General features: G+C 41.5%; 1 protein-coding gene across 1 annotated transcript in view; it reads right to left on the bottom strand.

The window, feature by feature from the left end:
- slc1a7b (solute carrier family 1 member 7b) overlaps positions 1-13,840 on the bottom strand; it is a gene marked incomplete at its 5' end in the record, with an annotated part of 30,758 nt that overhangs the window by 1,973 nt on the left and 14,945 nt on the right. The window contains 6 exons of the mRNA XM_084354442.1: positions 4,030-4,224; positions 4,927-5,160; positions 6,399-6,498; positions 6,602-6,827; positions 6,939-6,981; positions 10,768-10,983. Of these exons, the coding sequence (XP_084210568.1) occupies positions 4,030-4,224; positions 4,927-5,160; positions 6,399-6,498; positions 6,602-6,827; positions 6,939-6,981; positions 10,768-10,983 (1,014 nt within the window). The remainder of the gene's footprint in view (positions 1-4,029; positions 4,225-4,926; positions 5,161-6,398; positions 6,499-6,601; positions 6,828-6,938; positions 6,982-10,767; positions 10,984-13,840) is intronic.

The following is a 13,840-nucleotide window of genomic DNA, read 5'->3' as shown; positions in this document are numbered from 1 at the left end:
AACAGCTGATGACCTTCAACAATAGTTCCAGTGGGATGTCATGAGAGGTGCAACTAAAGGTCAATCGCTTTTACTCTCTGTTCTCGGGGGAAAATAAGGTCCCAGAACAATGTTTGAAACTAGAAAGGTGGCAGGGTCCGCCGTAAAGAGATCAGTCAATGACACCTCGAACACCATCATTTAAAACTTGGTGAGCCACTTTTGGAAAACGTCACTTATTCAGTCAGTTTCATGAGCAAAGACAAGCGGACACAGACGGACATCGAGGCAGGATTAGGAAACACGCTGGGTGTGTTTTATCAACTCATCGACATCTGGAAACCAAAGCGACGTCTATAATCAACGATTAATCTATACAACAGCTGCCTCCAGTCCTTCCTGCTGTACGGTGGGTGCCAGCCAGAGACCTGAGCTGATATAAAAACGAAGGATATGTTACATTTTTTTGGTCTAACACTGACTGTGATGTTTATATTTTGAGTGGTTGATTCGTACAGGGACAAGTATGCAGCACAAACTGCTACACAAGGCAGCATTTATAGCCAAGGCTAATTTGCTAATTGCTAATTAACATTTATAGGTGGGTCGATAGATATAAGAAAACTTAAGGTGTGCCTTGATAAAGTAGTTATATTCAAAATAAAGAGGTTAAACGTGACTCTTTTCGCTTGGTCTTCTCAGCGCAGGCCTAACTTAACATCTGGCACATGCTCCATGTCTGGACCATGTGTGTTTAATGGAGATTAAATCCCAAAGGTTGCACTGGGATGGACATATTGAGGGCCTTACGTCTCAAAGAGAGCAAAGAGGATCAAGATCTTTCCTGAACTTATTTCAAGTGTTGTCTAATCATAACCAGACCTAACCATAGTTTACCATAGTTGCTACATGTTAACCTTCTAAAACATCAGCATGGAGCTTAGAAGATAGTTGTCGTTGGATGGTGGGATCGTCGAATATTTACCCTCTTGTCCAGAATAGACAAACAAAAGATATTATAATCCCATATAAAGTTCTCAAATTAGTCGTATGACGAGTGCAAGTGATTCTTAATTGGTCTCAAATTAAAATTTGGCCAGGAAGGTGGGCGGACAGCGGACAGATTGTTCTGACGAACACTTGCAGCAATTACTTATAATGTGAATTTGAAGGGAAGGTTAGCCCGGTCTCATGAGTCCAGCGTTTGTTCATAATAGATTAAACTAACAATGTCCCCATAGCAACTGTCTCTGATGTTAAATGAGTTGAGTGTGTAGCAATAGCTGTGTGGAGAGCAGACGACAGGATCATCCCACCGCTGAGAGATGGTGAGGAGGGGGCTGTGGGTCAGAGGTCCACAAGTGGCGTGACAGGGATATGTGGTGGTTTATCGAGGCCACATGGCTCTTAGATAAGCGGATAGTTTCAATCTACAGTTGCTGTATGGAATTATATAGACGGACACACAGTGGCAGATAAAGGAGAAGTGGACAAAACACATCACAATGCAACAGTAACAAAATGTTGATCTGGAAGACAACCAAACCAAATATGCTCAAACACGACCACACCGCCCTGAAGATGCTCGATCTCAGAAGCTCAGCAGGGTCGAACCAGCTCAGTACTTAATAAGCACCGAATATTTTAAAGGTCCTGTTTGTAAGAAAAGTTGATTTTTAAGTCTCATTCACAACAAAAACGTACGTCAGTATGTGACGAGTTGGTAATGAGACTCATAAAATCATCTTTTCTTCCAAATAGGACCATCCTGGATATTCCAACTATCCGAACTCTCTCTATATGAAGTATTATCCGAGTTAATGAAAAAAGTTTGGCCACTCCAGAGATGGATTAGGACTTTCTGGCCGGGCTGCAGAAGCGCAGCGTGCTCTCAATTGTAACGAGTTGTGATTTCCATCCGAGGAAAATTCTGATATATTATTCCTCCTGCCTCTACCTCTGAGATGATCAGTACGCTCAGCCGTCCTCTGGATCTCATTGTGAATCACCTGAGCAGCCTGGTCAAGAAACTTTCTCCGCTGCAGAAAGTCCAACCCTTGGTTTCATTTTCCAGCTACAATACACCGGCATGAAATATTCTAATGGATTCAGCTGCTCATCAGTGACCTTTGATACATTTACTGTTACTTTTCTCTTCTGCACCTGATTGCATTGCCCTCTCTCGGTTTCCTCCTGGGGGCACAATTCTCCTGTATCACTTCTGATCTGTTACTATTCACATTTTTGAAAGTTATCACAGTTTCTGGCTCTGCACAGCGAGTACTCTGCTCAACTGTCGTGCTTTGCCTTCCTCAGTGAATGAAAGACTGACAAAGAAACAGAGAAGAGAATGAAAAGCTGAAAATATCACACGTCCTGCGGAGAAGAAATCATGTTTCCTAAAGTTTTAAAGGACAGGGGCATGCATTTTGTTCAATCTGCAGCTTCTATTGTTGCGCTGACATCATGCAGACCCCGGTGCAGAGGCAGAAAATGATTGAATGAATAAATGAAACTAATGAATATATAAGATTCACACAAGATCATGGCAGAGGGGTGAATTATTCTGCATTGTCTTGTTCAATTAAAAGTATTTAACAAAAAAAATTTATTAAACTTTACAAACACTGCTCAAACGCCACATCAGCAAGGTACAATCAACAAACAGGCTAACAAACTAGCATGAAGGGTGTTTCAGCAGTTCATTAAACTCCATCAAAACGGTTTTCTCCGAGTCCAAAATGTCCACTAGATCCACTTCAATAACAGTTTCAGTTCAAATCACAATATTCAACGATTAAATGGTGACAAACTCCTCTCATCTCACAGCAGACGTCATCGTCCCTCTACACCAGAGATCCTGAGAAGACAGCCACTGATTGACAGCCCGTTTGAGCAGATATGAGCGTCTAAGCCCGCCCTAGAGCCTAAAACAAACCCACTCTCTCTTCTTTCTCCTCTCTCCTGAGCCACTGTCATGCCAGCCTCCAGATGACTGATGCATTACATGTATGTAGCCGATGAGATTTCAAATCTAGTAATATGTAGTTTATATCAATTTCAAAGCCCTAAACTTGGAAATTATGCAAGCTAATGTCGTTTTGTGTGTTTTGCTCTTTGAATATGCTGTTGTTTTCTACATGAGCACTTGTTTTTGACTGTTTTATAAGCAAAGTGTTAGTGGAAATAAGCAAATACAGAACAATAATGACTTTTTGCCCCTGTTAATATCAGCCAGGGGTAAATTTGGGGTAAGAATAAGGCCTTTTCTTGCCCGGCACCTTGATATTTCCTCAGAAAAACAAGTGTTAAGTGTCCATTTTCATTGATATTGTTATTAAATTTGAACGTGGACTATGTAAGACTATACAATGTGGACCCATCATGTTTTCCAGCTAATATGGACAGTTGCACTTACAGAGCTTCTGACTGCTTGAATAAACAGCTTCTAACCTTTCAAAATAATCCAAAACCCTGTCTGTACTCCAAATGTTTCAACAACCACTTATAATTTGGGCCAGGCAGGAAAGCGTTTTAGGATAATTTTACATAAATGTCGGTCCAGGAGCAAGAACAGGTCAAACAAAAACAGGATGCAGGAAACAAAGTCTCAGAAACTCAAATATTTTGGGTGGAGAAACCGTCTTGGTTTCCAAATTCTCCGCATTTTGGATGTCTCAAGGTTGGTGAATATGGAGGCAGCAAGCTGTTGTTTGATTTGTTATAGTTTTTGAACACATATGATGAGAATGTATTGATGCTCCTATAACAAAAACATGAAGGAACCTCAGATCCATCCATCTTTACTTCCTCACTGTGCTTATGTGTCAAGTTAAAACAACTAATAACGTCAGAAAACGACATAAAAACACACAAATAAAGGAGAGTGGATATTTTAAATACCAGAGATTTATATATGGCGTAATGCATATCTGCTCTTCAGCCTAAAGAATTAATTGTTGTGCATATCATTGCTTTAAAATCCAGATGATGTGTTTAGCACGTTAATGAGCTTAAAGGCACAGATGGTGGCCTGCACGCTCCACTGACCTGATGGTGATGATCTGGCCGAAGTCCAGCTCGTAATTATTAACTTGTGCGATGAATATTGCCGCCACGGCCTCGTAGAGAGCGGTGCCGTCCATGTTGATGGTGGCGCCCACGGGGAGCACAAAACGGATGATGCGGCGGTCGATGTGGTTGTTCTCTAAGAGGCACTTGAAGGTTATAGGCAATGTGGCGGAGCTGAGGAGGTCAAAGGAAACAAGTATGTTAATAGGTTTTCGTTCGGCCCTTTTAATCATGCAGAGAAGAACAAGGATTGATTTCACATGTAAGGATCCTAAAATTTAATGGACCACAACTAAGTTTTTACGTGTTTTGACCGATTCAAATAAAAATCCCATAACTTCACATTGCTGAGGAGCATTTTCCAGAGCGCGGTGTCGTGTTTTAGATCTTCATTTCGTGGCCTCACTACCTTCCAGGCAACCACGTTGTTTTCATTCACTCCCACATGGGTTGAAAATGAAACCAGTCTGAACTCCACCACAGTGAATACAACGTCTGCTAATGTGAACAAACTAAACACAAGCACTGACATTGTTCGAAACTGAACTGTGTCTTCACAAACATGTGCAGGCAGACCTGAACACACACACACACACACACACACACACACACACACAAATGGATAGATTCCAGTCTAGTCAAATGCGTGAAATGCTCCTTTACGTTCCCATCTCTTCCCACACACACCAGATGTTTTCTGATCTCCTAACATCCCTTTGACGCCCCGCCATGGTAATGTTCCAGAGAATGGACAGGAAAAGGAAAGGAAATGTGGATATATTGTTGATTCTGATCCACATATGAGAAGATAAGAATCGCTCTCTGGTTTTCAATACAAACGAGTTAAATAACGTATTTGTTGATTTCCTTTTTTACCTGGAAGAGGTTGCCAGGGCGATGAGCAGGGCTTGCAGGATTCCCCGTATGTAAACGATGGGGCTCTTCTTGGTGATGAAGAAGTACATGGCAGGTAGAATGAACAAGCCGTGCAACACCAGACCGAACACCACAGTGACGGCGTAGAAGCCCAGCTTTTTTCCCATCGCCGACGGATCGCTCATCTCCAGGATTTTACCGGCCACCAGGAACACGATGCCAAATGGGAAATACCTGGTGGGATGAGGAGGAGCACAAAGTCAGCACCAGTGGCTGTAAAGCCTGATATCAAATATAGACAATATAATTAAGATTTGACTATAATGGCGAGGTGCAAGTTCCCAATGCTAACATACAACTTGACAGTGGTGAGTGCTAACGGCAGCCATCTTTGTTGTTTATGTTCATTGTTACACGTGAGTGAGCCGTGAGGTAGTTGGTCTGGTTCTCTGACCCCGCTCCTCAGCTGCTAGCTAACTCAGTACCACAAAGCACACAGGCCCCGACAAAAAGATCGAGCCACTATAGTGGCTAATGTTAGCATATGGCACACAGACCCTGAGCCGAACAGCAACAGCCTCCATTGGCGGTTAATGTTAGCATAAAGCGCACACCTGAGGTACATTTGTGACAAATATTTTGCTTGTGTTTACATAATTGTGGCATTTGGGCATTTAACGAAGTTGTTTTTGTATTTATTAGTCTTAAAGGCTAATAGAGCGTGCTGAATGTAGCAAACTAGCTGCCAATACATCTCTCAAGGGTCAATTAACCACCTCCAACAGCTGTCACAGGTGTAGGTGTACTGATTTAATGCATAATGCACTCAAGGCTGTACCAACTATCTCAGGTGGATCCAGGTGGAACAAACTGCAACTTACACTAGTGTCCATTGACAATAAATGAAAATGAACCCAGCTTTATGTTACATTTGGACTATGTTTGTGGTGTTCTGGTGCTTGTGTGTGTTTCAGAGTCATGATGAGTCGCTGGGTGTGGTTTTCCTGATGGCCTGAGCTGACGCTGATCACACACACCTGAAGTGCATTGAGGCAATCAGCGCCAGGATAAAAGCCCTGGTCTCATCTACTCTCGCTGCCAGATTATTCTGTCAGCCAGACGTGGTACATGGTCTCACAGAGTTTCTAGTTTATGTCTATTTGATCTTAACGTTGCCTTTTCTCGTCTCCTCCAGTGATCGCTCCTCTCCTGGCCTCACCACGACCCAGCCTCCGCCAGTCCACTCATCAGTCCTCCTCTACCTCCAGCTCCTCACCGTGCTTTAACAAATACCTTTCTACTATCTCTCAGTTTCTGGTGTTCACCCTTGGGTCCTACAACTATACATCTGTGTCTGGCATATTTTGAAGTCATATCCTGAATGAAGAAGCCTCAGTGCTCAGAACTTCTGTAAAGATGAAACTTGTGTATACGTTCCAGTAGCAAAACATCATGTTTAAAGAAATCATTACCATATAACAATGGCAACAATTCGAAGGACGGCCTCATTCAGGCTCTGGCAGAAGTTCACCAACGCGCTGCCATTTGGCCCCATCCTTCCCAGCATAATACCTGCAGACATTTACAGCACAATCTTTAAAAGCATTCTCATTTGCAACGATATATTTTGCGGTGAAAAGGTTAAAATTCAGAGAGGAATAACTCAGGTTTTTACCCATCGTGGCGGAAAATATAACAATGCCGAGGACGTTCATTCCGTCGCTCGTCCCTTCACGAGTGCGTATGAGCACATCCGGAGGTGGAGTCAGATCAAGGGCGAAGTTCTGGATGTCGGTTCCGTTATCGTCCTGGATACCGTAGATGAGCGCTCGCCGCGTGGTGGACTCCGACTGACTCACTGTTGGTTTGGGCTTCACAATGTACTGGCTACTTGTTCGATACTGTCGGGGATAAAAAAAAACAACAGAAGCAGATAAAAGATGCATTAATTCCTTTTATAAGCCGCAGCCTTTGTGTTTGAAGGTGTGCTGTGTGATGTCAGAAGGTCTCACCTGCTGAAATGTGGCCTGGACCAGATTAGATGGGAACATGTTGCTGCAAGACAAAGATACAAAGGCATTAAAACACTCTGCTGTCAAGTCTGAACAAACAGAAAGCACTTAGATACTGTCCGTCCCCCTGTGCTTTTACACCACGCTTGGTTTGATTTATTTCTTCACATCTGTTCCCAAGTCCGGTTTTAGCTCCTGCTGTCAGATTTTTGGGAAAAGGTTTTTCCGACCCTCTCAAGTCGGAACCAGAACTCGGAAAGATTGAGTTGCCGTCACATGATGTTGAAACATGGGAGAGGGAAGTCAACATTTGATGTTGATCGTAAGGAACGTTTACCAAAGTCACGTATTGTGTTGTGATTGTATGGTTTCTTTTGGGTGTCGTCCAGAGTGATAAAATGCAAAACGACCTCTTTTTTGGCGTCCATGTTGCTCCAGCATTCCTTCATGAACACGCTGAAGTCAGAAGAACAACTTCCCCAACTCTGGAAATGGGACCATCTGAGGAGCATGTGAATGCAACATGACCTTTGTTTGCTGCTAATGTTCCTCGTGTCTTACTGGTTAGTCTTACTGGTGTTTCTTTCCTCTTGGATTCTTGTTTTAGTTTGTGTTTTCAGGATTCAGCGTTGTTAATAAAGCTTGTTACTTCAAACCAATACCGAATACCCATGACCTTTTGGAAAGGAGCTTGTAGATCTTTCTTCACGACAAAGCTGAAGAGGACTCGGGTGTTTTAGAGGTTCTTGCATTGGTGCAGATAAAATAGCATTGAATCATAGTCACCAGGGTCCAGATAAAACACTTCTATAATAATACAGAGCAGGATCACTGTCACCGCTCCAAGAAATATAAATATTAACATTTATACAACATAATAAAAAAATAAAAAAATAAATAAAATGAATAGATATTTAATTGTGGCTGTCCTGCTCTGTAATCTGATACAGACCACATCATGTTCCTCGTTACGTAGAATAATTTCTACCTACTTCATGACTGTTTATCGACCCTTTGTTTACATTATAAACGTACACATAAATGTAAAATGTACTGTTACTTGTACTTTCCATACTTAAGTACATTTATTACCAAAAAATACTTTTGACTTGAGTCAATTTTAACAAAAACAATGACACTTTATTTTTACTTTTACGCAAGTGTAACTTCTAGGGCACTTTATACAACACCGTCTGCAGAAGCATTTGTGTTATGTATGTAGAAATTCTCTAAACATCCCGACAGCGATGGATAAAAAGAATGACTGGAAAAATAAATGAAAAAAAATAAATAAATCCATTAACTCTGTACCTTCCCGTCCGCCTGCACTCTAAAAGAGTTGTTTGTTTAGACTTCCAGCTGTTCGTCCTTATGACTCACCAGAGACCGAGAGGAAAATGACAATCAAAACTCAAAGCTGCACTGTTTTCATATTGAAAATAGATAAAATGACTTTTTTTAGACGAACGTTGCTCCTGATTTCTTTTCTTTCCTTGTTCTCAGCTGTAATCACACTTGCAGCAAATGTACTTTTTTAACCTGTCCCTCTGTGATATCATACCGACTGCATTCTTAAGGACACCTGCTGATCCATTCAGCCTGCCCCCACACAGTGCGTCTGATGGATGGCCTCGATTTAGACGCACTCACCGCCTCCCTCCGCAGCAAGAAACAAAAAGCTCGGATCAGACTACCAAACAAGTACTTTCCGGTGGCACAGTGCATGACAGGTGACCGCTAATAGTCCTGTTTACCGATGCTGGGTTTTAGAAACGGAGTAACATCTTCTATTAAAGAAGATTAAATGTTTTTTTAGTCAACAATGAAGTCATCCCAGAATACGGGGACTGAGAGGCTTAATACAAACAATGTTTTTAATCCTGTCTCAGGATTTGAGGGCAAATCCACACAGTCTGAAAAACCCCAAAACAAAGTAGGATGCTGTGAGGACGACGTCTGCTCCAGAAAGGTGTTATTACTTCAAAACAATTGATTTTTATAATAAGTTATTTCCATATTCATTTCTATTACAACACCAGAGCTCACAGGCGAGGTTCAGTTTTGATGGCCGAGACAGTTTGTCCGCAGAGCTGGAAAAACTGTACAATGACGGCACTCGAAGAAAAGAAAAACATATAAGCAACGTGATGTGTTTCACAATAAAATCCTGACGCTAACCACTGCTGTTGTTCCACCTTTAATCCCACGAGGTTTGTCTCATTAAAAATACAGAGCTGTTATATGTTTTCACACATTTTTGTTGACAGCAGGCCACAGATGTCAGGACAACGGTAGAAATATCCCCATGGGAACATGCAGGTATATATAATACATTTATGTTACTTCCATGTTGGTTGTGCTGTAAAAATGTAGGATACTGGGGCCAATATTAAAAAAATCATAGTATCATGAGAGTAAAGACAGAATAGTTGAAAAGAAACCATAATGTTTTATGTTGATTATCCATTTTCAGTTGCATTAAAGGACACCTATCATGCTTTTTTGTTTATTTCCTTTCCTTCAGTGTTATATAGGTTCTTGTGCATGTAAAAGATCTTAAAACTTTCAGACAGAGGCGGAAAACAGCATGAGAAAACTGATTTTTGGCAGATTTTTGAGCACGAAAGCAGATAAGACTACGCTAGAAGTAACCAAAATATAATGATGAGCCAGAAAATGAGCATAATATTTCTGTTCCCAGCCCGTTTATGCCTCTCATAAATTATGTAATTGGCTTGATTTATTATGACGTCTATGTTTTTGTATGCCCTTCACAATGATCCGATAGACTTCACACTTGGCCTGGTGACTCCAGGAAGTGAATTGTGGAGTGTGAAGTTGTTTGGATGAGAAATGTTGAAGGCAAAGAAAACCTTTACTGGATCTTGACTTCTCCAACATGGCGGCCACACAGATGCATAGGTACAACATACAGCAGCTGATCAGGTGTGTTTTTTTCCGGTCAACCGTTCATTGGAGCGACTTCACACCGAGGACCACAGAAAGTGCACTGAAAAGGGCCAAAAAATAGGGCTTATCTAACTCCTGGGAACTGTGAACCCTGCTAGGAGAGGAACTTCGATCCGTCATGGACCAGGGCTAACTGGTTAGCATGCTAACTTCAGTAGATATCTCTGCAACACAGTGCACAGACGTCATAATGTAAAAACTGTTTTTTCTTCACATTCTGTTGGTGATTTTAGTTAACTTTTTTTTTTTTTTAACTAAAATTAGTGTCAAGTAGTTTGGATGAGCAGCTCTTGAGAAAGCTGCAAGAAGTAACACCAGAGTGCAGGTGACAGGAACTACAGCAGTTATAACACATACTGTATATATATTGGTCATTAAAGGCAGAACTCAGCCTGTGTACAGTTGTATAATGTCTATTTTTGGATGTCGACCTATACTGGTTGATTCATGGCTGGATGTTGAGCTCCATACATCTCCTTTAAACCCCGACAACATAAATCTGCAGCCCAGGTCCTGTGTAATCTGTGTGCAGCTCTCAGTAGATGTCATTTCTACGAACAGTGACTCACTGCAGCTCTCCCAAACCCTGGTTGTTTCCTCCGTAATTATCCTCTCTGACATGTAAATTACTTGATGACTGATTAATGTAACACTTGACATGTTGGATACAGACTTCTGCTAATGCTCCTTAATACCAGATAATTGAGGAGTGTGTGCTTCACTTGTGCCTTTTCTGTTCGCCCAGCTCGCAGACACAGTGACTGCCGTAATTTCAGTGTTCGTCACATTATGTTATAATCATTAACTGTGAATCGGTCGCTCGTGGCGTGTTGGTCAGGCGGATGCTCGTTGTTCTTACCGGATGAGATCCAGCAGAGCATCAGCAGAACTCATGATAGGCTTGCCGCTGTCCTCAGAGTCCTCTTTCTGGGCTGCACCACCCGGGTGAATGATGGAGACCATGATGATCCCCACTATCACCGCCACAAAGGTGGTCCACAGGTAGTAAGACACGGTGATCAGACCGAGCCGACTGGAACACTTGGCGTCGAGGGCTGCCAGTCCTGACATCAGACTGGAAAAGGAAACGCACAGTTAGGCTGACAGTTGGTGCTTTGACGATTCAGGTGGCGTCATCATTTTCATCATGTGTCAGTGCAATTCATAATGTCACTTCTTCAGCAGCTTGGTAACAATGGATTTGTAAGTGAAGCCGATGTATCTGGGGAGGGTTTTATAAGACTAAGACCTTGGACAGTTTTCTTAAAGGTCAACTTTGTGAGAGTTGGGAATGAAAACTTCAACCTTCTTACAAAGCTGACCTTTAAGCTATCCAGGAGTATGTAGTCCTCCGATCTATGTAAAAACCTGAAATATAAAACCTGAGTAAAGAGTCTTACAACAGTATCCACTTTTCTGAAAATAGAGTTTGCCCATTTTTTATGGAATTGCAGATTTTAATACCTTTAAGCCCACAAAACCTTGTGATGAGATTGTTTTGCAAACGTTTGATAGGAACATGACATGACAAGTGAACAATGTTCACCTGCTGAGTGGCAAGTGGCTTCCACATGAATATCTGGACCCAAAGTTTCCCAGCAGAACATTGCAATGTAACAAGATGATCGGTGTAATTCACTTCCCCTGTCAGTGGTTTTAGTGTTGTGGCTGATCGGTGTATGTTGTTTTGGCGCAATTGGGGTTTTAGTTCAACAACTTCAGAACTAAGAAGACTCTTGGATGAGAGCTGAAATATCTTCAAAAAACTCAAGCAAATCCATTTATATATACTAGCCGGTGTCGTTACCTTTGGGCAAAGAGAGTAGTAACTTCTGCCTTATTAACTTCTATGTTCATAATTGCTTTTCATAGCTGCACTTTTCTTTGTGAGGACCTTTGAGGTTTGACAATAAACAAATCTGTTGGCTAAAATCAATAATAAAAGTTCATATGGCAGTGTTATCTTAATACATACTATAAACATGATTCATCATCTAGAAGTGAAACTTACTGAACTAAGCGTTAGATAGAATACATAAGCATCAGACGATGTGGGTTAGGTGATATAGCCGTTGGAGATCTGAGACTACGTACAACTTGATTCTTTTCAAGTACTGTCGGTTTCTTCAGGGCATCGCTTTTGTTTTGTACAGCCAGTATTGACCAGAGGTTTACTGCTGCTACTTCTAATCAATTAATTCCTTTATATTTTGTTCACGTTGCATGGAAACAGTTTTAAGTGTATACATCAAACACATGTCACCAATCGAGGATCGACACTTGCAGCATTTCAATCAGTGTCAGTGATGTTTGTTGGACGTCGCTTGTGAATGCAAGGATCAAACCTTAATCCCCCCACTGCTTTCATTCAGGGACACAAATGCAACACACACACACACACACACACACACACACACACACACAGGGATGATAGATGCATAAAGCAGCTGTACTGCTGAATGAGAGTATCCAACACAACATACATATTTATTGATCTAGTTAACTAGTTCATTAGTTGCACGTTAAAACACGATGTACCAGCCAAAAAAACCTTCGACTTCTGTTTTACTTTCATGCACTTCCAATAATTCAACCTTTTTCTTTGCAGATGTTGTATCCACTCGATTTTATGTTTTGTGTTCAAACATTAAAGATAAGTAAGGAGCTGTCAAGGGGATTTTGAATCTGTCATCCTGTTATTGTCAGCCTGCAGGTTTACAGATTATAGGTTGTAGAAGATGCTATTCAAGAATTTAGCACAATCATTTTCTTTCAGATTTATAGTTTTATCTTATCTTATGTTGGTAGTGTCAATACATTTATAGGTAGACCTCCTCTGAATTATATAAGCAGCAGCATGGCAAGGAATCACAAAAGTGTTTTCATTTTTGGGAAGACAAAAGTACTTTTTTCTCAGTAGGTAACACCATAATGCTATTATATAAGTGTCTTTTTAATGGCAGTAACCTTGTAATGTAACAAGTTACTGAAAATCTGACGCATGGTGAGACGTTCAAGATGTGGTGTCAGTTTTCGTCCATGATGACACACTACATGGGATAAAACAATGAATTGTGATGCCTAACCCCTAAATTCCACCAGATCCGTGTTCGGTCCGTGACTGATCCGCCACTGGCTCCACTGGATTGCGTATCTACTCCGCTGCAGCTCCGGCAGTCCAAACCCTTCTGTAGCAGAAACACAAGGCTTCGGATGCCGGAGCACGGTGCAGCAATTCAGCCGAATTCAGCACAGAGCAAACAGGAAGTCACACACCGAAACAACAACACAACATCCTGTTAATTTTCAGAATAAAACACTCTTGTGTTGACGCCAGCACAAAAATCTAAAAAAAAACCAGACAAATCCAAGCACTTCTTCTAAACCTTCGGTTGGGAAAACAAACCTTTTGTCTGTTTGTTGTTGTGTACGTATAATTGCGGTTGCGCGCGATTCTGTAATTATTGCGGGAACTCCTTGGTCTCGTAACTCCAGCTGTATGGCAGCGCTGCACTCAAAACGCAGTCGGTGGGGGTTGACGGATGATGGAGCAAAACCGTAGCGGATCCGTTCTGTAACGTTTGTGCAACCAGTGGTATTCCTGTGTTACACCAATATAGTTACAGACACACTGTGTCTGCCTGGTCAGGCTATTATCGGGCTGATATTGTCCAGTGTGGACCTGGTAGTGGAGAAAACCAATATCTTATATCCAGCACATGAACATCCCCCTGGTGTTTTTGTTAATACCCTTTATAACCAGTGCTAAGACCTTAATAAGTGGGCCTGCTGTTGTGACTACTTTTAAAATGTGTTTGAGAGACATGTTACTTTAACATGTTGATTATAGAGGTGAGAAGTTGAGCACACGGACATTTCTGAAGGTGCAAATTAAATTTCTTCAGAGCAGCAAAGCTGATGAAGATGTTTTC

The sequence above is a fragment of the Pagrus pagrus genome (assembly GCF_965226575.1).
Source record: "Pagrus pagrus genome assembly, chromosome: 6".
NCBI lineage: Eukaryota > Metazoa > Chordata > Actinopteri > Spariformes > Sparidae > Pagrus > Pagrus pagrus.
The sequence above is the reverse complement of the archived record's forward strand: the minus strand, read 5'-3'. Positions and strand labels throughout refer to the sequence as shown.